Below are 20,419 nucleotides of genomic sequence, written 5' to 3'. Positions count from 1 at the left end.
TCTTTTTAAAGATAAGACACATCCCGAGCAAATCGTTGCCGGCTCACGCCAAAGAAAACTTCTTGAAAGTCCGACATTAGGAGGGGGGCATATGCACATCTCGGACAATTCCCCACCTCCACCTCGATGTCGTGTAACCTAACGTCGGCTGAACGGGAAAATACCCACCACTGTCTAGCTAAGCACCAAGGGTCACAAATACGAAATGCAGGGTGACTTAATACGGGGATTTCTATTTAAGACCTGCTCGAGGAGCGCTTAGGCTGACTTACTCTGAGCTTGCCGATTCTTCACGTAATATACTATTACCATCAGAATGACTACTGTTGATCCCCTTGTTCTGCCTCCTGGCATCGCACCATCTGTTTTCCACCAATTCATATCAGAAGTCACCGAAGTTACAACCGCTGAGAATGTTGTCATCATATCCAACCCTGGACAGTTGGACAAGCAGGACTACCGCGACCCCAGCAAGATGCACGACATGTTTGACATAACCTCGAAGCAGCATTTTGTTTCCTCAGCTGTAGTCACTCCCCGCGACGTAGCAGAGGTTCAAGCCATCGTCAAACTGTGCAACAAGTTTGAGATTCCCCTTTGGCCATTCTCCATTGGCCGAAATGTTGGGTATGGTGGCGCTGCTCCACGTGTACCAGGCTCTATTGGTCTTGATCTTGGCAAACATATGAACAAGATCTTGAAGGTCGATGTTGATGGGGCATATGCTCTTGTTGAGCCTGGAGTTACATATGCAGATCTTCACCAGTACTTGGTAGACAACAACCTTCGTGACAAGCTGTGGATTGATGTTCCTGATCTTGGCGGTGGATCCGTGCTTGGAAACACTACGGAGAGGGGAGTTGGCTATACTCCGTATGGTGAGCCATCTTCATCGTTTGTAGCGACCAAGCATTGACGGCCTCTAGGTGATCACTTTATGATGCACTGCGGCATGGAAGGTAAGAGCTCTGCTACAGCGACCTTATTGGAAGGGATGCTTATGACTGACTGTCCAAAGTTGTACTTCCCGATGGCACACTAGTCCGTACGGGAATGGGTGCTTTACCAAACCCAGATGCGGATCCAAATGCGCCTCCACACGAGCAGGAGCCCAACTCGGCCTGGCAACTGTTCAATTACGGCTTCGGTCCCTATAACGACGGCATTTTTACGCAATCGTCTCTTGGTATTGTTGTCAAGATGGGTATCTGGCTCATGGTGAACCCTGGTGGCTATCAGTCATACTTGATCACCATTCCCAAAGATGATGATCTCCATCAGGCCATTGAGATCATTCGACCACTTCGGACTTCAATGGTGCTGCAAAATGTTCCCACTGTTAGACATGTACTTCTGGATGCAGCTGTTATGGTATAAGGCCAGATTAAACTTGAATCCCTCGAGCGCAGCTGACGATAACTAAAGGGATCTCGAGACAAGTACACGACTTCGAAAAAGCCGCTCAACGATAAGGAACTCGATGACATCGCGAACAAGCTCAACTTGGGTCGCTGGAATTTCTACGGAGCGCTCTATGGCCCTGAACCTATCCGGAAGGTTATGTGGGAAGTTGTCAAGGGTGCCTTTTCAGCCATCCCCGGGGCCAAGTTCTACTTCCCGGAGGATATGCCAGACAATGTTGTCTTGCAGACTCGAGATCTTACCTTGCAGGGAATTCCCACCATGACTGAGCTTGAATGGGTGTAAGTTCTACATGTCACCTGATATCATTTTTGACATATTAACCTCGCCTTGACAGCAACTGGCTGCCCAATGGAGCTCACCTGTTCTTCTCCCCCATCGCCAAAGTCACGGGCGACGACGCGGTCGCTCAGTATGCCTTAACCCGCAAGCGCTGCGAAGAAGCAGGTTTCGATTTTATCGGAACATTTGCAGTCGGAATGAGGGAGATGCATCACATAGTGTGTCTTGTCTTTGACCGTCTCGATCCAGAGTCATGCCGTCGAGCGCACGGCCTCATCAGTCAGCTAATCGATGACGCGGCGAAGAAGGGCTGGGGAGAGTATCGCACTCATTTAGCATTGATGGATCAGATTGCACAGACTTACAACTTCAATGGTAATGCACAGATGCATCTCAATACTACAATGAAGAATGCACTCGATCCCAAGGGAATTTTAGCGCCTGGTAAGAACGGTATATGGCCAAAGAGTTATAATGTAGAGGACTTTGCCTTAGGCCCTCAGCGTTCTACAAAGCTATAATTCAATATATATCATGAGTCGCATTCGTATGAAAAACATGATAGATTCATTGCCATGTCTAAATATTCCCGTGCGGAGTAGTCAGCTCTAGGAGGAGGACAAACCATTGACTTGCCGACGGCTGTTTCGTTCTCGACATCATGGCGCAGCCAAAAGGCAGCCCGACTAGGGATATGGCCGACTTTGGCGACGACTGGCTTCTCTGGTGATAATTAGCGCTTTAGTGGAGACGGCGATCCATTTGAGTCGTTCTCAGATATCTTGCTTGCTGCCCGGTCTTGGTTCGGGGCTTCTGCATCTTTATTCCAAATGATCTGATTACTATCTGTATCCATACGCCGCATTATATTGAATCTCTCTAGCTCGTACTGCCCTACGTGAGGATCCCCCCAATTGCGAAAGTATCGGGTATGGACGAGCCGCAACAAGAGTTAATCTCTTATACCCTAACTAGTTTGGACCGAGAGACGGTCAATGGCAGCCTCCAGACGCGAAGCTAAAATCTAACACAATGTTTGAACTTGTTCCGGTATACCCAGCATCTAAGAGAGCTGTGCATCCGTCCCAAGGTATCAAACCGAGAGCATAGAATCAGCCAATCTCCGGCCTCTCGAACAAGAGCTACTGTGACACATCAGCTGTGACACATTTCTCGCTCCTCGTTACATTGTGAGAAACACCATCATCTGGACGTCCCTGGTTCTCGGGCAGTCCTTCAAGAATCACTCTTGTTTCAGCAGCTGTTTTGCCTTTAGACTTAAACAAGAATCTGAAAAAAGCGATGATGCTATGCCGGCCTTCCCACAACGGTAAAAGGGTAATGGTTGACGCTGCATAGAATGCCCAAAGAAACAAAACGACAACCCAGCCTTTGAAAAAGCCTTTGCTGAACACGTAGCCAGTGCCATACCTGTATAAAAGTATTAGTCGCAATTCTCTTCCCACAAACCCGGAATTTAAGTGAAAAAGGAAACCGCTAACATACATTGGAATCGGCCATAGGAGGAGGTAGACTAAAGTAAGGGACACCGATGCCCATATGGCCTTCGTTCGAGCTCTAAGAAGCATTGCATTTTCAGCCTTCATCTGAGCATCTGAATTGGTCGTCATAGTTTCCTCTGCCTCTAAATTAGTGTGAGTTGATGACTCCATGATGCCACTGGTTCCCTCGTCGGCGTCATCCGCTTGCTTGATTTCCTTAAGTAGATTCCAGTCGTAGTTTTGGGGTTTGATGTAGCTCAAAAGAGGTGTTAACACAATGGGGCCAGCGAAGGAGGTCATGTTGCCAGCGACTAAAGCGAGATTTCCCGATAACGTTGTTATGGAAATATAGCCACTTTCATGCTTGGCAACCATAAACCAGGCGATAATTGCTGCAGCGGACGAAATAAGCGGGGCTCCGACAGCCGCGAGAAGTCCCTGTTTGCCCCAGAATATGGTACAAGCTTGAGGGATGAAAGCGGACGCAACAAAAACGCCGACTGCTGTGATACTAGATTCAACTGGTTAGCCAAACCATATGAAACAAGCTTCAGATCTCGCTACCAAGCTTACATGAATGAGACGTTGAAACCTGCGTGGTTGAGACCCACAGCCACGCTGGCTACAAAGAGGCCAAACACTGGAACAATACAGTGCCCGAAGCGAACAAGCTGTTTGCCTGTGGCTTTTGGATTGATATAAGCTTGGTAAACGTCATATGTCATCAAGGCAGTAACCGCCATTGTTTCCGAAGACAGAGCAGATGTGACAGCCATGAAAACCATTAGCAAGATCGCCATAGCACCACCCTTGCCCATGACTGCCAAAGCTGCATAAGGCATAGCCATCCCAGATGCCACTTCAAAGGCGTTCATTGGATGGGGGTAGGTAGGAAAGACTGGGAGCTGCTCGACTGCAGCGGCGAGAAGGCCATATGTCGTAGCAAGGCAGAAAGGGATGGTGAACCAGGCCGAACCACCGAGTAGATAGCCCATTAGGGTGGATCCTGGGTTAGCGGCGATGGCCTTCTGAGACAGCTGAGGGTCAACAGATCCAGCAAAGCCGGCACCTAGGATGATGAGTCCGAAAAAGCCCCCTTCTACGCTTTTCATGGTAAGGTAAGATCCCTCTGCGTTTCCCGCTACCGGGTGTAGCTTTTGTGCGTTTTGTAGAAGATCGAACATGGCGTCGGAAGATCCCACAACATTTGACGTGGCGAAGACGACAAAAAGGGACATGATCATGATGATGTATATGACCACTGTGTGCACCTAAACCTTTTTGTCAGACTGAAAATATATTACTCCCGCTGAAACAAAGGGAAGACGTACCCAATCGGTTAGAAACGTAGCTTTGATACCGCCCTGCTTGATTGTCAGCTTACACAATAACTGAGATCAGAACTAGCTACATACCGCAAGAGAATATATCACAACACCAATCGGGAAGAGAAAACAAGCCGCGTCTCTGTTCATCCCAGTCAAAGCTGCATACACAGCTGAGCCTCCTACAAGCAAGTTGATTGTGTTTACACACAGAAAGAAAAGCGAATAGAAGGCAAGAGTGAGATGGCCGACTGGTCCATATCGTTTCCTGGTAAATTCCAACAGGGTATGACAATTGGGGGCTTTCCGCTTGATTTCGATTGCGCCAACGGAGTACAGCAAGATCTGTACAGTAGCTCCAGCCCCATACTATTAGACTGTTAGAATTGTCGCTAAAGTTGGACCGGAGTACAACCCACCCAGAATGGCCCCGATATGCCTTGCGTATACCCTACTGTGCTTGAAGTAAGCAGAGTTGCAGCAATGGTCCATGATGATACCACTGCAGAGGCTGTCAAGCCAGTTTTCACCTTAGACAATTAGTTTAGTCTGGCATGAGCATGTCAAGGATAGAGTAAAGCGTTTACTTACAGATCTTTTTCCTGTCATAAACATCTCTGAAGTTTGGCGTTCGGCGAAGAAGCGACTTAATCCCCATGAAACGATACTCATTCCGATTGTAAATAAAGAACCGATACCAAGTATAAGGGCATAGCCTACACCCTGGCTAAAGGGGGGGTCGATTTGAAGGCCAGACATTGCTGGAGTATGTTATATCAAAGGCAACAGAGAGGGCTTCAAACTTCTGGGTTGAATCTTGAAATAAAAAATGACAGATAGACGAATACATATGCGAGTGCCTTGAGCTAGAGTGAAAGGCGTTTACTCTTCGTACTATTAAAGCAGTATAGCATTGACATTCCATTATTGCATCTTTATACTCTTTCGAGATGATTCATGATAACAGATTACTGAATTGTATCTATCTTCTTCCCCTTTCGTTCAAGATAAGGATCAAGTCAAGCCGCGTTTATCAACTACAAGAATACCGAGTTTTGTCCATCCCTTTCTTTTGAAAGTCCTCAAGCTTGCAGAAGTCTAAATGCTGGGCTGCAGATAACGAATTCCGCTTATGTTAAGGATAAAGATACCGTAGGGCTCAGATTGGCGCATTCTCCCATACAATATATATTTCCTAGCCATTTCAGGCTAGATAGATTGCCCCCCAGTGTAAATCAGAGCGATAAGCGCGGTGAAACTTAGCTAGGTTCTAGGAATGTTAAGGTAGATATTCTCTGAGGGGTATGTCGTGAATATTATAATATTTAGGCACTTTAGATATAGCTGTTTATAGTAACTATCTCGATAGGATTTAAGGAGAATGGAGTCTCTACAGTGCGCTATAATGTTTTATCTAATCTTTACAATTAGTCAATTTTAATTTAAATATTTCATATAGTGTATTTGCCTGCTTTCTGTCTACACTTCAAGTAAACAGCCTGTAACTCAATACAATAAGTAAATCAATTCTATATCGTTACCAAGACGAGATTGGCAATAGGAGATGCGGCTATGAAGTATAGGTTATAACAAATCTACCAATATCGTGTATTGCCCGTTCGGCCGCTGCCATTCGGCTGGCAAAGATCTGGAAAACATGGATCTGACGTTCGTAAATCTGAAACTCAACCATGACATCGGCAGCTTTTGCCTTATCAACAAGCCGGAGCGCGTCGTCGAGCAAAGTCTCGTGGCCTCCAACAGTGACAAAGAGTGGCGGAAGCCCAGTGAAGTCCGCATAAAGAGAGGATGCAAGCGGGTTTCGCCGATCGTCCCCAAGATACAACTGCGCACAGCCATCCAGAACAGCCTTATGACACATGGGTTCGACGTGATCCAAAGTTTCCATCGTCCCTCCTGTGTGCTCCAAATCAACCCAAGGGGAAATAGGCACGGCACAAGCCGGCAGTGGGTCGCCAGCATCCTTTGCTGTAAATATCACAGATAGAGCCAGAGCAGCACCAGCAGAGTCGCCAGCTACTGCAACACGACCAGGGTCTATGCCCTGGCTTAGAACCCAGCGGTATGCGTAAACAGCATCATCCACAGCAGCTGGGAAGGGATTCTCTGGCGCCAGCCGATAGTCCACAACCAGTACGCGTGCTTTGGCTGAGCGTGAGAGACGTTCGCAGAAGTCGCGATATGAATTGACGGAGCCGATGACATAGCCCCCGCCGTGCAAGTAGACGATATAACGATCATGCTTAGCCTCCGAGGCCGTGATCAGCTCGCCTTGAAACTCCGGGGTTGCTATTTTCTCCGTCGTTGATTTAACAACTGGCATCGTGCCGTGAAACAGACTCTCCCAGCCAGCTCTCATTTCCTCCACTGATGTGTCTGCAGTGAAGCTGTCGAAAACTGACTTGACGTGCTTTACGAGGTTCTCAAGCTCTTGGTCGTCGTTCAAGACACCGTTTTCTGATGGTTTGCTTGACTCCGGAGCCATGGTAATAAGCTTTGTATGTGGTAGCTAGTAGATGCTGGCTGTTGGAATCGATAGTGTTTATGGTGAGACGCCTCCTTGCCTGGGAGATCGGATAGTTACGTCCTTCTAACTACTGAAATAAACGAGAGGATATTCAAGGTATATATATTAGCTAATTTCGAACTAGCTCGAGGCTATGGATGTCAACCGAGGCGATACGAGCGGCCCAAGAGGCACCAGACTCAACCTTGCCTCACTCAGCCAAACTTTAGACACTACTTACTATAGCCACTAACATCTTCAAAGGTTACTTCCAATATTCTGATACCTAGATCCACAAACCGGAGTTGTGGCTTCTGGAAGGCGTCAGATAGAGCTGCTAAGCCCTCGGGGGAGTTAATTGTCCAGGATTCAGGGATGCGACCAATACCCATCAACACTCAACAGCTGCTGTGTCACGTATAAGAAATCTACCAGTTTAGGCTAGAGGGATCCCTGCAAAACGATATGCAGCACTAGCTGGCACCTACTATGAAGTAAGATGAGCTACCAGCTGGACCAAATACCGCGCTTATCGTGAGTGGCTCTTTATATGAACCCATGCGCGCCCTTATCATCCACTCTAATTTAGGGTCCAAGTCCTGGGTAGATGGGCACCGCGCTTATCACGAGCGGATCTCGGTCCGAAGCCGTACCCACCCTTATCCTTATCGACAAACGCTGTGGAGCTAGAAGTGTTAGCAGTCCTCGAAATCTTGTATGCATTTACTGATCTATCTCTGAACATCAGGCTCCTTTCTAGGAACCTTGTGGTCCTTATGATGTGAGCGTTAGAAAATGGTTATGCGGCCGCCATATTCTATTTATCAGCTTGTCAGGGTATTTAAGATATTTCTAAATAATTAAAGACTGTTAGAGTTTTAGTTGTAAAGTCTACTAGCTCAAACTTGATCATATAGATCTCCGCCATTGGATTTCCAATCTTTCCCATACAATGCCTTTCGCGGATCCTCCAAATCCAGCCAGCCTAGAAATGGGTTACTGAGGTTATACCCGATGAGCTTCTGCAGATATTCTGGGTATTCGCGAATCTTCTCTAAAGGACTTGCAAGATATTGATTCTCCTCCTACAGAGCCCAGCGTGTCAGCTCCACGGACGATACACATAACAGAGTTGTTGTTTACGAGAGAGCTTATGAGAATGGGCACTGACCTGTCGTAAAAACCCCTTTGTCATGAAGCAACTGTATAGCAGTCTCTCCTCGTTGTGGGTTGTGTTGGCCGAACCTCCATGAAAGCAGCTGGATAGCACTATAAAAGCATCACCAGGGTTGAGTTCAGCATAATAGACTAGGTCCTCATTTGGTGGCTCCAATGAGTCCCAAAGATGACTACCTGGGATGAAACGAGTTGCCCCATTCGCCTTGGTACTTTTCTTCCCCGCGACAAAGAGTCCGATGCCAGTGTCGCGGCCAACTTTGTATTCCTTGGGACTGATGGCAGTCAGGTAATTGTGGTGAATCATGTCGTCTCGGTGGAGTTCCTGGTTCTTGGCTCCCGGGCCGATGGAAAAAACCATTGTATTGTTCAGTTGCGGGGTTGATGTAGATATCTCAAGCTTCTGTCCAAGATATGATATGAATCTAGATGTAAGCAGCTTGTTGCATACGGACTGGTAAAGAGGATCGGCAACAATGTGATGCATAAATTCGGTAGATTTGCCCGCTAGGCCGTAGACGCGACGTGTCTCTGGAGGGAAGAAGTCGCCTTGCCATGGCTTATCAGCCTCCAAGTAGGGACGCACATCTTTCTCGATGACTGCTAGAGCTGATTCAGAAAGCAAGCCGCGGATAACAACACCACCACTCGAAATTAACGACTGGACAACCTTGTCGGTATTGAAGGGATCCGAGCTGAACTGGTCAACTGGAGGCAGATTTTCGCGTGTTCGGAGAGTCATGGTTAAGGCGAGAATCAATTGTTTAGAGTGAAATGAATGGCCTGGAACTCTTTCTGGTTCAACAAGCTTGCATATTTCCACAGTCTACGGATAGCCACGAAGTACTTGTTATATATATGCACTTACTATACCTTCCCATTCCGTTTGACATTACAGGATCGTCGAGTTTGTCACTCGTAATCGCAATCACAATCTCATAGAGGTAAAAATAAGCGGCCGTGTTTCCAGTGGGTGGATATCTAGGTCAACTTTACGCGTGGTTGACAAAGAACTTGGATATGCAATATAGCTGCCCATTGCCGAATTGAGCTGATAAGGGCGCGGTACCTTCTGATTGGCTCAAGAGCTCTGCCTTTAAGCCACAGAATTCGGATCCCTTATCATTGGCCCCGTATCTAGGAGTAGACTAACATTCATCGTTATCTGTTTATCATCACCGAGTTGGGAATGACAAGCCCGACTAGCACATGTACAGACGTGTTGGGTCCCCTATACTCCGTACAATCGGCACTTGACGGAAAACGAAAGCTTCTGCACAAAACGACCAACCAGCGTTACATGATTACGGAGGAATAAGGAGCACGAGCACTACTACATAGCTGAAGTTGAATTAGCATCCATCCTTCCCTCCCCACTTCCCCACTTCACCAAGACACATCCCCAGGTTCAAGAAGCAGCTGTAATTTCCCCGCCTTTCCTGTGATTATGCCAAGGGGTTGATCGCCAAATAAATCTACCATGTCTACACCGTTCGCAGCATCCCAATATTCCGCGATGACGTCCAGGGCTTCAGTTGCGCCCACAGTTGGATGCGTCACTTGCAGGTATTAAAGCCTTAATCTTCTGTGCTCTGTCTAGCACCGCGGAGGGCAAAAGCTAATGCTTGCCCACAGGCACCGGCGAAAGAAATGCGATCAGAGAAAGCCAACTTGCAAGGCGTGCGAACGAAACATTCTCATCTGCGTCTATCCTCAAAATGCCGTGGGTGACGCTGGCCCGTCGCACAAAACGACTGCAGCCGAGTTGCAGGAATCGCGAACGAGTCTTGTAAAGACTTCTCCGTCATCACATATACTCTCGTCCTCCCGAGGAAACGAGGATCGTCGCAACTCACTACAACAGCTGCGTCGTACGCCAAACCAAATCTTGTCTTTGACGAGGCCTGAGTCGAGCTTCCTGCATGATCACTATCTGAATCGTACCGCCCGCATGCTATCAGCAACATACACGGGACAAAATCCATTTGTAAAAGTCCTGTTGCCGCTGGCTGCCTGGTCAGACATGATCTTACAAGGTGTGCTTGCTCTCAGTGGTGTCCATTTTGAAAGCCAAAAGCCAGCCAACCATCTGGTAGCAACGTATGAGCACTTGGCTCAAGCGCTCCGCGGTCTCAAGTATGGTCTTACGAGGTTTGTGTCTGGACAGACCGATTTAGCGTTGGAACTGTTGGTCACGACGCTCCTGTTCTGCTTCATTGAGGTACCGCAAACCTCCAAGATAAGAAGCCATGATTCTAATTGGAAAATAGTGTGTCAGAGGTGATACGGACGGGAATGCCTTTCTCCATCTGAATGCGGCTCGCCATCTCTTCCCGTCCATCTTGCAAGACATGGCACTTACAAAAACTGAACCGGAGACCATATCCTTCCTACTTGAATATTATACCTACATCCTGAGCCTTTCTTCGTTCAGTCTGCCCTCGAATCCAGACGCTTTTCTTGCCAACGACGTTGAGCTTGCATTCGAAGCTGTTTCCAGATTTGAGAAACCCATGACAGGAATGCTATTGGGCTGTGCCCATGAATTATTTACAGTAATTCCATATGCAATGACGGGACCCGATGACGGCGATTTTGAGACGTCTCAATTCTGCCATATTGATGCCTCTACACTACGGCAAAAGGTGTTGTCGTGGAGCCCACCACAGAAATACTCACAAAATTGGATCGCAGCTGGAAGGCTTTACCAATTGGCTATCCTCCTTCTTCTAGAGGATCGCATAAGAAATCCTGAGAGCTACCGTGTGGAGGAAACATCACATACATATATCTGTGATTTTGTCACGTTACTGCAAACCATCACTGTGGGCTCGACGATTACGACAACGCTATGTTGGCCGCTTGCGGTGGCAGGGTCTTATGCATATACGACTGAGCATCAGCGAGTAATTAACCAGTATTTGACAGAAATGATTGCTAATTATGGATTCGGTAACCTCTCGCAGCTGCAAAGTTTACTGCATAATGTTTGGGATAACAGTAGCAGGGAAAGCGAAAAGACAGATACCTTATTGGCAACTATGAAGAAGCAAGGATTAACCAGGATTCTACTTGCATGACAAGTATAATAATAAGAAATGTTTTGGATAAACAATCAAAGCACTTAAAGAGCTCCCCATTCCATACTCAAGATCATGCTATAACTCTCCGCGATTACTGAATGATTCGTAATGGCCCTCAAGTTTCTGGAAGCAGACCTGGACACCGGCAAGATTCAAGTGGGAGCGGCACACATGGAGCGCACTCCTCTAAGTCCAGCTACGATGAAATAATATTGACCTGGTACAATGCCAGCTGCTATACAGGACACCTCTCTGTCCTCGGCTTCAACCTTGAAGTAGCAGGCATTTCCCGCATTGATATGATCACGGGATGCAAATCTGTTTCAGGTCTAGAGGGCTTCGGTACATGCTTGACTCCAGCTTCAGATTGTGTGACGAAAGGTAATTGGATGTATTGATTTCACTACTACTTTATCACCTCTGGAACATCTCGGTCTTGGAACACCAAACAGCTAGCTTATCGGTCTCCCCTCCTCCCAGCAATTCCGACAAGGAGAGGTTCAAAAGATAGACATGTGAGCGGCCGCACGATATTTTCATCATCATTGCCGAAGCCGTTCTGCCGAACAGCCGGGATACGCACGCACTAGGCTCCTATAGTGAGGGATAGGCTTTGAGGGGCCTCCAGACTTGACTAATCTAAGCACAAAGCATACTAGCGTGGCGCGCTTATCGGGGTAATTAATATCCAGCAAATTACCCTACATACATAGTTCAGCCCAACCTTGCTAGTCTCCCCACAATCGTATTCAGTCGGGAGATTCCAAGCTAAGAGACAGAAGACAAAGTAGACCTTCGAAGCATGGTAGCACAGGCAGTTGTTGAGCGATAACGAGGGGGTCTTGGTGAACAAAGTCGATAGCCCCAGGTCGGTTCAGTCCAGAAGTTCCAACTCAAAGGACTGGGCTCGTATCAAGCGAATGTATCGTCTACCTACGCAAAACCATCACTCGTAAGACCAACGTAATATCAAGCATGTGTATTAATTACCTACGCAAGGTTGAAGGACTAGGGTACAATCAAGCATCCTACGCAAGGCCAACATAGCCAAGAAGACCTTTCAGCATGCCGCCTGTACGCGAGCTAAACTCTGGGTGATGATCGTAAGCCAAGAAGCCAGTCCCGTCATAACAACCGATGTACTCGGCCTCAATGTCTTGGGACTTTACTACCCCGCAGTCCACCCACACAAGCATTTTACCATGCCCCATACATCCCTTAGGCTCATACGCGTCCATGAAATCCCGTCGCAGAGCCACATGAGATTTCTCCCTACGCCCAGCACGCTCCATGTATCTGAATTCCAGAAAGAAGAAGATCTCCACGCAACGATTGTGGTCCAATGCGGGGAAGATGTCTGGCTCGTCAGTGCCATAGCTGGCCTCTATCTTGGTCTTTCCGCTATCTGGGACGTGGCATAAGCGAGCTGACAGCATCCCAGCATCTGGGCCGGACCGCACAACATTCGTGATGAAACGTTTGGTGTTTCTGTGGAACTTTTCCGACCACAGTTTAGTCTCATCGTCTGGCATGGCAGTGCGATCTTGACCCTCAATGACGTAGCAAATGTTGTCTGGAAACTTTGTCATCTTGACACGGCCTCGGCGTATATCTCCGGTGGGTACTTTGGGTTCTGGCACTCCATCTATCGATGAAGCAAGGATATCACGGTTTGTCGATTCCTGCAGACGGTCGCGCAAAGCGCCCCAGTATCCCGTCTTCTCAGTCAATGGCTCCAATGGGCCGAGGTGACCAACACCTGATGGGATATCCTGAGACATCTCCGTCACAAATCTCTTGGACGAGAAACGCATGCTCTCTCTCCAGAAGCCGGCATCCTCGGGGAGGGAGGCCCAGAACTGTGTAGTCTCAGGCGACTGCCACCACTTTCGAAAGTCTTCGGGTGCTTTCCAATAACTGATCCAGACGCGCGAAATTCCCAACCCGCGCTCTGTATCGTCGTGATAGAGATCCTCAACGAATACTGCGGATTCCTTGAGCATGGGTTCGAACTTCTGTATCAAAACAGCCTTGGCCTCAGAGGGAGCAGTGCCATGATACTGAACTCCAAAGGTGGAGATGCTGAAGAAGTCAGGGAGTTGAGGAACGAGCAAAGGCATAATGACAGTTTGTAGATAGAATTTGAGTGTATAATGTTCGGTAGGATCAAGTATAAACTTCAAGGTATAATATTCGGCACAGTGTTGTACTTAATAAGAGGTAGTGGAGAGATATATATCCCACCTCGAATTACGAATGAAGTCATGATGGCTACTTGCCAATACTTACTATCGTAAGGTATCGAGATAACGAATAGGCAATAGTGTAATAGCCATGATCCAATTGGCAGTTGATGGAGAGACTGATCTTTACTAGCATGCGCGCTTATCTGTAGTGATGTTATCGTTCGTGCGCGTTTATCAGTTCAGCACTAGCAAATCCCGATACGCTGGCTCTGATGTTACATAGTTTGACTGATGGCAACTGGACACAAGAGCTTCAGGTCTCGGAACTAGCGTGAGAGTTGGAGCTAATAATTAAATACATCGGCAAGCATTCCTCGTTATCTGCCTAGTTATATTAGCTTTGATACGCGCTTATCAGTTAAGCACTAACAATTTCCAATACACTGGCTCTAATATCATAATCTCTTCCCCAGTGAAGATGTGAGGTCGATCATGATAAGAGCGATGTTGCCTGCTATTGGACTACAACGAGCGTATAGGAGATGCAAAAATGGACCTGGGGATGAAACATATAAGGTCTTGGCACTTCCTTGGCACTTTGTTGGCTAATTCTAGCGTTTTAGACTTATCAATCATCAATATTATTATCATTTAGATCTCTCCAAGCAACCAAGAACTCACAATGGAGGATACTGAGACCGCATCTGTATCCAACATGTCGCCACACCCCCAAAAGCTGGTCGATCGAGTCACGCAAGACCTGTCTCCTGATGAGCTCTTGCTCCGTGCGCAGGGACATCATGGCGAACTACCACGCCAATTCTCCAGCTTTGCGGCCTTGTCACTAGCCTTTGTCATTACTAATTCCTGGCTTGGGTATTGTGCTAGTTTTGCTGTCCCTCTTCTAGCAGGCGGAGGGCCGGGAGTCTTTTGGGGAGTCATAGTCGCTGCAGTAGCTTGCCTGATAATCAGTGAGTTAGACCAGCCAATTTTTCCCTTTCTTTTTTATGAAGAGGGGTGGAGCTAATCATTCTTGTTTCAGCCGCTGGTCTCGCCGAATTGGCCTCGGCATATCCTTCTAGTGGTGGACAGTACCATTTCGCATTCATGGTATCATCTGCTAAGAGCCGAGCAATTGCTGCATTTATCACTGGCTGGCTCAGTACGTTGGCATGGTGCCTTACTACAACATCTGCGGCTATATACTGTGGTATGACTCCTTCTCTATCTCTTGGCTGCACGGGATTCTAATTACATAAACAGCTGAGATTGCCCTGGCTCTGGCATCGCTGTTCCATCCTAGCTACGTACCAACGCAATGGCAAACGTACTTGATCTATCTGCTGCTTCTTATACTTGCAGGCCTGCTTGTATGCTTCGCCTCTCGTTTGCTGCCAAGTCTAGAGAAGTTCTTCTTTTGGTGCAGTTTACTAGCTTTTGTTGTCATGTTTGTTACCATGCTGGTTGCAAGCGGAAAGAAACAATCAGCAGAAGTTGTATTTGCCAGATATAGCAACGAGACTGGCTGGAGTGACGGGATGTCTTTCATTATCGCTGTCGGATCATGTATGTACGCTTTCTTGGGTACTGATTCAGTTTCGCATATTTCAGAGGTAAGATAGCCAAGACCGTCTCCTTCTTGTTGAAAGGCAAATCACTGACTCCAAGTCGATAGGAGGTACCCCGTCCAGGTTATCACGTCCCTCGAGTTATGTGTTGGACTGTCCTCATAGGCCTGGGCACTACAATCCCCTTTTTCCTCGCGCTGCTATTTTCAGTCCACGATCTCAACGCAGTCGCAAGCTCTGGGCTCCCTATCATGGAAGTTTTCTACCAAGCTACAGGCAATCGTCGGGATGCTTGTACTGTTCTTACAGTTTGGGTGTTGTTCAACTTCTTCGGAGTTACTGTATCCTGCCTCGCAACTGCAGGACGTCTTACCTGGGCATTCGCTCGGGATAATGGTCTTCCCTACTCCAAGATCTTCGCAAGCGTCAACTCCAAGTATTTGACTCCAATCAACGCCACGGCCATCTGCGGCCTCTTTTGCAGCCTCTACGGGTTGATTTATATTGGATCGACTGCGGCCTTCAACAGCATTATATCCATGGCGATCTTGGCGCTCAATATAAGCTATGCTACACCCCAGGCAATCCTCCTTTTCCGTGGTCGTGACAAGGTTCTACCTCCGCGCAGTTTTAGGCTGGGTAGATTTGGACCCTTTGTCAATGCGTTCTCCTGTATATGGTGTGCATTCTATGCTGTTATTTTCTGCTTTCCTGTGACCCTACCTGCTGAGGTAGCAAGCATGAATTATGTCAGCGTAGTCCTCGCTGGAATTGTGCTTTTCATACTCCTGTTTTGGCTCATTTCGAAAAGAAAGTCGTTTACTGGCCCGGTTAGTCCTCACTTATGTTGCATTAATAACTATTAGCTAACTCATCTTAGGATATTACTGTTGAGGGTGTTGAAACTATTCAAGAACAGATTAATCAGTTGCAACAAATATCTGGCAAGGAGCGTGTATAATCTGTATCAGAAAGGATAATAGACTTGAGGTTCTAGAGGCGCACTGTTAAGTAGAGCTTGTAATATAACAGTAAGTTGTACTCTTTAAATAAGTATAGGTTGTATTTTTTTAATGAGTGTAGGTTTTATTCTTTAAATGAGTGGTTATCTTATATATATAAGAGAAATACAAAATATAAATCAAGCTCCTGGGTTGCCGGGAAGACTTCTAAGCAGCTATGACATGCTTAGTTGAGGGCGCAAAAGTCTCCTTCTTATAAACGCCAGCGCGGGCATAGACATCTTTGTACTTCTGGACAACATAGTCCTCGACACTGATAGGGGCATACTTCTCCTCTTCGCTATTCTTGCGGCAACTCTCGATGCAACGGATGACAAAGTCCGGGTTACCATTATAGTTGAAGGGGATGGAAAAGCGCTCCTCGCCCGAGCGGTTGATGACACGATGCACATTGGACACGTAAGTATCGTTTGTCCACTGCTCGAACAAGTTCCCCATGTTGACCACATACGCGCCCTCTACCGGAGGTGCTGGGTACCAGTCCTTGGCTTCGTCATCCCACACCTCCAGCCCCGGTACATCACCCTGTAGGAGGAGCGTGATAACACCAAAGTCACGGTGGGCTCCAATACCTGCAGTGTATTAGATATGCCAGCGCTTTATATGAACGTGGGATTGAGAAAGGGATAGTCATAAGTGTACAGAGAGGTGGAAAATGGTGATAGAACATACCGCGCTGGAGAGCATGTGCGTCATCAGGCTGGGGAGGGTAGTGCAGCAGCTTGTAGAAGCACATAGGGTCGGTACAGAACTCGTCAAAGTAATTCTTGTCATAGCCGAGACTCATGGCCATGGCGCCCATAACCTCCTCTGTGAGCTGAACGATGCGGTGGAGGTAGTCCATGCAGGTACGGCGGAAGGGCTCGCCAAGGGCCTCTGGCCATACATTGGGCCCATGAGCGAACTTCTCCGCCTTAACTTGAGGGTGGTCAAGAGGCAGGTCGCGCGAGACGTAGTAGCCTTCTTTCAGGTCCGGCTTAGTGTTGGCTTCGATCATCTGCCCGTGCATAACCTCATAACCACGGTTGTACGAGTTCTAGTTTTGATTTTAGACCAAATCCGTTGTATTGCGCATGCTTGTGTAGTGGAAAGTCACGGCTGCTAGGTGAAATAGCTACTTACGAGGGACTTATCCAGTTTCATCTTCTCCTCCAAAGGGAGGTCAAAGAATTCCTTGGAGACTTTGAACATCTCTTTCTGCAAACTAAGAGGGATACCGTGGTTGACGATCTGAAAGAAGCCCTGGGTAAGGCATGCCTCTCTGATCTGGGCCGCACAGTGCTCCATCCGCTTCTGGTCTCCAGACAGGTAGTCGGAGAAGTCAATGACGGGAGGAGTCTTAGTGGAAGGCATTTTGGCTTATTTTAAGAGACTGGGAAGATGAGTATTGTGAATAGTAAGAGGCTGTGTAGATGAGTTGTTGAGATTGATGTTTCGTTTTGCTTCTTGTCCCAGATCTTGTAGCTATAGAGATCAGTCTTTATATTTATAGTTTTCAGCAGTCACACTCAGCAGAGACCCTGCCAAGGGATTCTTCATGAGGATTTGTCTTGAATGGAAACTGATGACGCGTCCTTGCCCTCGATCGTTGAGGTGGTATGATGCTGCTGACCGAGCTCTTCGTAACCTTTTGACATGTAACCCTTACGAAATGTAAGCTGCAGTCAGCCAACTTCTCTTATTTGTTTCTACAATGTCGGCAGTTGAGCAATGGAACTTTGATGCCTTGACGGTCCGAATAGAACTTGCTGAACTGAGTCAGACAGCACATAGAACGCATCTAGCCGGCTGTGATATACCGGATACCAACTTCTCCGGCCCGGTAACAAGGGTTTCGCTACAAGTAAGTGACCCGTTTTTGCCTTGTCTGTAGATGCAGTGCCTCAAAAATGTAGTTATTTTCGTGCTTGCTGACCACGAAGCGTAGTGCTTACTGCACCTACATGAATCAGGGAGGGGGGTTGTGACAAGGATGCGCCTATTTGCAAGATGCGTGCATCATTGAGTGATTGCCTTCTCAAAGTTTAATTCGGCTATAGTTGATATGAGACGATGCGGGCCGTTCGATATGGCTAACAGGATTGTTGCTGAAGACAGACAACTACCTCCGTGCTTAGCGGCAACTTGTTTAGGTATATCAGGCTCCAAGTCCTCGGCTTTTCGATGAGCGGCGTGTACTGCGTCTTTCTGCAGAACAGCAAAGAGACAACTTCGAAACGTCATCCCCTTCCTTCTGTTACCCCATTTTGACAAAGATCTATCCATCAATCATGCACGTCGGTATTGTCGGTGCAGGTATATCCGGCCTTTATACCGGGCTCTTGCTACGTCGAGAAGGTCACAGAGTGACCATATTCGAGGCAGCAGACCGTGTAGGGGGACGTATCTACACTCATCGCTTCACTCCCCAAGTTAAATCACAAGATGTATACTTCGAGGCTGGAGCGATGAGAATCCCCCGCTCGTCGCTTCATTCCATGGTCTTTGACCTGACACGCTATTTGAACACGCACGGTCCCGCCGAGAACTGGATTGAGTTGATTCCCTATATCCTTGAACACGAAAATAACAAATCGTTTTTCAGGGGTCAAAAGGGACTACTGCAAGATCCTCGCTGGTCTGCAGACGCGGATCTCCCCGCAGGCTTCCGTAACAAGACTCCACAGCAACTTCTTGGTCGCGTGGTCATCCCATGGCTGACGTTACTCCGTCAGAACTTCGACGATGGGTTTACAAAATTGCTGCAATACGATGAGTACTCTTTTCGTGCCTATCTACGCTCTGCTGCTGGATGGCCTCATGAAGTAATTGAATTCGTCGAGCTTTTCTGTTCGCAGACGAACCAGTATGAACTTAGCTTTACCGAAATCATCATGCAGAACCTCGACTTTGACACTAAGGATGTAAGTCTCGGCCACCATGGAGCTGTCATCAGCGGCAAGACAACTAACGAGACCACCAGTGGGTGACAATTCGCGATGGCATGTCACGCATGACCCAGTGTGCAGCTTGCCTTGTTGGCTTTGAGAACATCCGCCTCAACACGCGAGTAGATCGGATCACCAATTTGGACGATGGGCGCGTCGAGTTGTCAGCCAAGGGCCTGCATCAAACGACTACCAGAGCATTTGACGCCGTGGTCCTTGCTATACCCCCTCTGGCAGTCCACAGTATAGTGGACCGACCTAGGTGGTCCTTCATGAAGGAGCAGGCGATCCGGGGTGCGCACTACGAGCCGCTCTACAAGATGGGAATGCATTTTCGCAGCCGTTTCTGGGAGAGAACTGACAGAAACCCGTGCTTTGGGGGTCAAAGCACGACAGACCTGCGTTTCCGGTGGATCGTGTTTCCATCGAATGACCTGGGCAGCAATGGGAGCGGTGTGTTGCTGCTGTACAGCTGGATGTCAGATGCTGCCAAGTGGAGCGGACTTTCGCAGGCTGAGCGCATCAAGATTTGCCTGCATGATCTGAGCCTTTACTACGCGGATGACCCCGACATTGATGTATACGAGCAGTACATTGAAGCCTTTGATATCATGTGGGCGGAGGAATGGAGCGGAGGGGACGCCATGTTTCTTCCTGGTCAGTTCTCTCGTTTCCACGATGTTGCCAAAGCACGCGAGGGACATGTTTTCTTCGTAGGGGAGCACTTGTCCAGACATCACACTTGGGTAAGTGCTAAACTGCCGAGCCTAAGCCCATCCAATTGACCTTCCTTTCGCAGATTGCCGGGGCCGTTGAGTCGGCATGGCGAACGACGGCCGAGTTGCTAGGGTATCTAGTCTAGGAAGAGACAGCGGATATGGCAATTGGCCAATCGGGATTAGTTGCCCTCGGCCGCGAATACTTTAGTGCAGATCAGAATCGTATCGGGAAAAGAACTGACATTAGCTCCCGACGGTTCAAGGCTTGTGTCATTCCCAAGCATTTGAACGTGCAGTATGTCGACATCTTTTAAGCTTGGGTGGTGATATCACACAATATTGTAGCGGGGCGGGAGTCAAAGCTTTAGTAGCAGAGCAAGCAGGGATTCGCAATAGACACTTTGAAGTAACATGCAACGTTCCCAGTGACTCAACTCAAGCCGGCCTAGCCGGCTTATTCAGGGGTTTGACTTGTGGAGGGTCAGGCTTGAAGTTTTGAACTGAACAACCTGACTCGAGTTATTAGGAAGTTGTACGCCAGACAGGGAACGAGCATGCAAACCCCGCATACACAAACTCCACATACCTAAGGGTAATACCAGGGGTCAGTCACGCAACAGTCAGTCACTAGGCCTCGACTCGAGAGCAGTAGGTGAGCCCTGCCTATAACCCTTCCCGGA

General features: G+C 47.8%; 9 protein-coding genes across 9 annotated transcripts; 4 read left to right on the top strand and 5 right to left on the bottom strand.

The window, feature by feature from the left end:
• Positions 1-316: 316 nt before the first annotated feature.
• Positions 317-2,225, top strand: FTJAE_13302 (4-cresol dehydrogenase flavo subunit; the record flags this gene model as incomplete). Its single annotated transcript, XM_037346433.1, has 5 exons — positions 317-878; positions 927-959; positions 1,019-1,371; positions 1,426-1,703; positions 1,760-2,225. 5 exons carry the CDS (start codon positions 317-319, stop codon positions 2,223-2,225), a joined length of 1,692 nt encoding a protein of 563 aa, XP_037199662.1.
• Positions 2,226-2,846: 621 nt separating this feature from the next.
• Positions 2,847-5,290, bottom strand: FTJAE_13301 (Na+ solute symporter; the record flags this gene model as incomplete). The annotated part of the gene is made up of 8 exons (XM_037346432.1): positions 2,847-3,135; positions 3,211-3,717; positions 3,780-4,477; positions 4,538-4,570; positions 4,622-4,673; positions 4,743-4,900; positions 4,951-5,061; positions 5,123-5,290. The coding sequence occupies 8 exons, from the start codon at positions 5,288-5,290 to the stop codon at positions 2,847-2,849; spliced, it is 2,016 nt and encodes a 671-aa protein (XP_037199661.1).
• An 811-nt stretch (positions 5,291-6,101) lies between these two features.
• Positions 6,102-7,037, bottom strand: FTJAE_13300 (lipase esterase; the record flags this gene model as incomplete). Its single annotated transcript, XM_037346431.1, has 1 exon — positions 6,102-7,037. One exon carries the CDS (start codon positions 7,035-7,037, stop codon positions 6,102-6,104), a length of 936 nt encoding a protein of 311 aa, XP_037199660.1.
• Positions 7,038-7,638: 601 nt separating this feature from the next.
• On the bottom strand, positions 7,639-8,976 carry FTJAE_13299 (phytanoyl dioxygenase family; the record flags this gene model as incomplete). Its single annotated transcript, XM_037346428.1, has 3 exons — positions 7,639-7,744; positions 8,010-8,143; positions 8,230-8,976. The coding sequence occupies 3 exons, from the start codon at positions 8,974-8,976 to the stop codon at positions 7,639-7,641; spliced, it is 987 nt and encodes a 328-aa protein (XP_037199659.1).
• A 774-nt stretch (positions 8,977-9,750) lies between these two features.
• FTJAE_13298 (C6 zinc finger domain protein) lies at positions 9,751-11,314 on the top strand (the record flags this gene model as incomplete). The annotated part of the gene is made up of 3 exons (XM_037346427.1): positions 9,751-9,800; positions 9,870-10,455; positions 10,505-11,314. The coding sequence occupies 3 exons, from the start codon at positions 9,751-9,753 to the stop codon at positions 11,312-11,314; spliced, it is 1,446 nt and encodes a 481-aa protein (XP_037199658.1).
• Positions 11,315-12,345: 1,031 nt separating this feature from the next.
• FTJAE_13297 (aldoxime dehydratase) lies at positions 12,346-13,437 on the bottom strand (the record flags this gene model as incomplete). The annotated part of the gene is made up of 1 exon (XM_037346426.1): positions 12,346-13,437. The coding sequence occupies one exon, from the start codon at positions 13,435-13,437 to the stop codon at positions 12,346-12,348; it is 1,092 nt and encodes a 363-aa protein (XP_037199657.1).
• A 748-nt stretch (positions 13,438-14,185) lies between these two features.
• On the top strand, positions 14,186-16,032 carry FTJAE_13296 (choline transporter; the record flags this gene model as incomplete). Its single annotated transcript, XM_037346425.1, has 5 exons — positions 14,186-14,474; positions 14,546-14,713; positions 14,767-15,069; positions 15,237-15,901; positions 15,952-16,032. The coding sequence occupies 5 exons, from the start codon at positions 14,186-14,188 to the stop codon at positions 16,030-16,032; spliced, it is 1,506 nt and encodes a 501-aa protein (XP_037199656.1).
• Positions 16,033-16,240: 208 nt separating this feature from the next.
• Positions 16,241-17,446, bottom strand: FTJAE_13295 (Oxoglutarate iron-dependent oxygenase; the record flags this gene model as incomplete). Its single annotated transcript, XM_037346424.1, has 3 exons — positions 16,241-16,665; positions 16,766-17,129; positions 17,216-17,446. 3 exons carry the CDS (start codon positions 17,444-17,446, stop codon positions 16,241-16,243), a joined length of 1,020 nt encoding a protein of 339 aa, XP_037199655.1.
• Positions 17,447-18,363: 917 nt separating this feature from the next.
• Positions 18,364-19,882, top strand: FTJAE_13294 (amino acid oxidase; the record flags this gene model as incomplete). Its single annotated transcript, XM_037346423.1, has 3 exons — positions 18,364-18,996; positions 19,056-19,766; positions 19,820-19,882. The coding sequence occupies 3 exons, from the start codon at positions 18,364-18,366 to the stop codon at positions 19,880-19,882; spliced, it is 1,407 nt and encodes a 468-aa protein (XP_037199654.1).
• Between the last annotated feature and the right edge of the window lie 537 nt (positions 19,883-20,419).

This window comes from Fusarium tjaetaba (assembly GCF_013396195.1).
Source record: "Fusarium tjaetaba strain NRRL 66243 chromosome Unknown NRRL66243_c0000401, whole genome shotgun sequence".
NCBI classification, from domain to species: domain Eukaryota; kingdom Fungi; phylum Ascomycota; class Sordariomycetes; order Hypocreales; family Nectriaceae; genus Fusarium; species Fusarium tjaetaba.
The sequence above is the reverse complement of the archived record's forward strand: the minus strand, read 5'-3'. Positions and strand labels throughout refer to the sequence as shown.